General features: G+C 37.7%; 1 protein-coding gene across 1 annotated transcript in view; it reads left to right on the top strand.

The window, feature by feature from the left end:
* MMS22L (MMS22 like, DNA repair protein) overlaps nt 1-2,736 on the top strand; it is a 138,959-nt gene that overhangs the window by 111,346 nt on the left and 24,877 nt on the right. Inside the window, exon 14 of the mRNA XM_015420755.1 lies at nt 804-991. Coding sequence (XP_015276241.1) covers nt 804-991 — 188 coding nt within the window. The remainder of the gene's footprint in view (nt 1-803; nt 992-2,736) is intronic.

Genomic DNA, 2,736 nt, shown 5'->3' on the forward strand with positions numbered 1-2,736 from the left:
AGGAATGCCTCATATCCTAGTCTGCTAGACAAATTTATTAATGCATCCTGCCCCTCCTCCCACCCATTTCTCTAAGAACATTGATTCCCTGCAGACACATCTCTATTGAACCTTTAGAAAGTCACAACTACCAAATTAGATTAAGTAGTAGGAATGGTACTAGCAGAATCAAAGAAAATTGAGTGTGCTATTGAATTCATGCCACATTGTCTCAGGAAGAGACTGACGCTGGGAACAGTGCTAACTTCTGCCCTTATTCCTCTAGTATAGCAATGGGCATTGATGCCAAGCCTAACAGCACAAAATACAAATATTTATCTCTCTTATTTTAAAAAAAAGAAGTGTAATAAGACTCCCCCCCCCAAAAAAAGGGGGGAATGCATCACACAGAAACGAACACTGTTTATTTCTCTACCGGTTCCTATTGCTCTATTCCTTTGCATGCAAAATTAACAAACAGAAGAAGATCTGTCTTTGGACTGGAAGCAGACTGACTTGTCAGTTGATAAATGTGCACATTCATTTTAGAGCTGCCTGTTCCTCATTTGGGTCTGACACATTAAGAGGTGCATAATTAATGGTTGACATTAGTAATTAACATTAACTTTTATGGTGCTTAATATGCCATCATTTATCCATCAAATAGCTGGTATGCATAAGTGTCTTTACATCACTGTTCTGACTGTAGAAAATAATCCTTCAGTTCTTGGCCTGTTTAGTGAAAAACTGTTTAGATGTACTTTGAATTAATTCATGTCCTCCCCCCCTCCCACATGTTAATATTATGTCTTGTTTCTTCTTAGAAATGTGCACAAACGACTAGAACAGGGTATGCCGTTAGGGAATATGGATCCAACTATGCAGCTGTCTTCAGTGGCGAAAGAGCACCACCTTGCTGTTGCCAGAGCTCTCTGGAGAAATTTCTTTCCTTACTTGAAGAGCCAGAGAATGTTGCAGATTCCTCCTCCTCAACTTGCAGATGCTGCGGCAGGTTTGTATAGCACTCTTTCAAAACCTTCTCTGGCCCACCACTTAATTGTATACTCCTGTTCTTATTTAGAATATCTACTTGAATTAGAAAATAATAGTGAGGTTCTGCTGGACATGGTCAGTGTGTCTGTATGTGCATACACCCCCTCTGAAGAGTTCATCTTATTAATACCGATAGGCCTGCAGTTTGGTTGGCATCCCCCCTCCCCCAATCTCATTTGCTACATTCAGAATATAAGCTGCAACCGTGGGCACAGCTACTGGTTGATGCTTCCTCATATTAAACCTGATAAATGTTCTCTTGACGTAAATGAGTTTGCATGTACCTCTTCTGCTTCTATGGATTTCCCACCCCAGTATTTCTTTTTAGAACATAATATTATATAGCAGCTATTCATAACTAATATTGTATTATAACTACTTCTCTCTCAGTGTGTGTGTGTGTGTGTCACATTGTGACATTGTATTGATCTTTGTATTCTGTAATTTTACACTGTGAGACTGCCACTCAGAAATCCTAGCACATGGAATAACATCTTGTGAGTAAACTGTAAGAGTGTTGAACCTTGACTTCAGTGGAGCCTGTTTCCAGCTGATCCAGTCCTCTCTATTTTGATACAATCATTCCTTCCACGAAATTTCTATATAGTAATATTGCATATTTCAATCTGACAAGGCTCACTTCAAGCTTAATGGTGCACTGAATCCATTTAAATAATATTTGGAAAAGACAGATTTGAATTTAAATGTATTTTGCCCCAACGTGAATTAAGAACTGAGTTTATGAGCTCTCAAAGATCTGGTCAATAATGGAAATGCAGAAAGACCCTTGAACTTCAGCAGCTTTGCAACAATTAAGATATAATAGTAATGGAAAAGAATGTTATGGAAGGGAAATGGCCAGCCCCTTCTCAGGGTGTGTTTTTTTAATCTGCTCCCTATAAAATTCTGTTATCCTACTTAAAAGCCCATTTTGACTTTCTTTGTTTTTTTCTTTTTTTTAAAAAAGTAAGGATGTTATAAACAAACTGTAGGGGCAACCAATATAGTTATGTGAATAATGGTACTGAGAACATTATTTTTATGGAATACGGTGGCTCATTTATAAAGAGCTACTTTTTTTATTTAAGTATTTGTATAAAGAGTTTTGGTCCATGGTGTCGCGAAGAGTCGGACTCGACTGTGCGACTGAACAACAACAACATAAAGAGTCAGTTTTGTAACAGTCAGACAATTTACTGACATGGCTAAGAATATACATTTTAAGGGAGGAAGTCTCCTGTTTAAATCGCACATCTTTAACAGACTCACTGAGTGGCTGTTGGCAAGTTACTTTTTCTTGGCTTTCCCCATTCTTCAATATGAGGATGTGTTAATAAACTAAACAGGTTTATATTGGTATGTGGGATGAAAGATTTATGGCACCCCAAAACCAGAAGGTTTATTATCTAGATTTCCTTACGTACTACCAAAGAAAGTTGGATTTTTTTCTGCTTAGAAATAAGTTTTGAATTACATGTGCAGGGTAAATCATTCAACAACAACAAAAAATGCAAGTTCCATTATCTAAAACTATATTTTGAAATTTCCATTCTGAAGGAGACTTGAGACATCGGAGTCTGGTTTTAAAGCCAAACTATCCATTTGTGCAACTCAAGTGTTCTTTTTTCTCCCCCAAATAGAAAATCACCCTGAACATGTTCCCCTATAGATGGGAAAGCATCTGGGCCAGATGTGGGGGTTCAG

This window comes from Gekko japonicus, unplaced genomic scaffold (assembly GCF_001447785.1).
Source record: "Gekko japonicus isolate JY-2015 unplaced genomic scaffold, Gekko_japonicus_V1.1 scaffold1688, whole genome shotgun sequence".
NCBI classification, from domain to species: Eukaryota; Metazoa; Chordata; class Lepidosauria; order Squamata; family Gekkonidae; genus Gekko; species Gekko japonicus.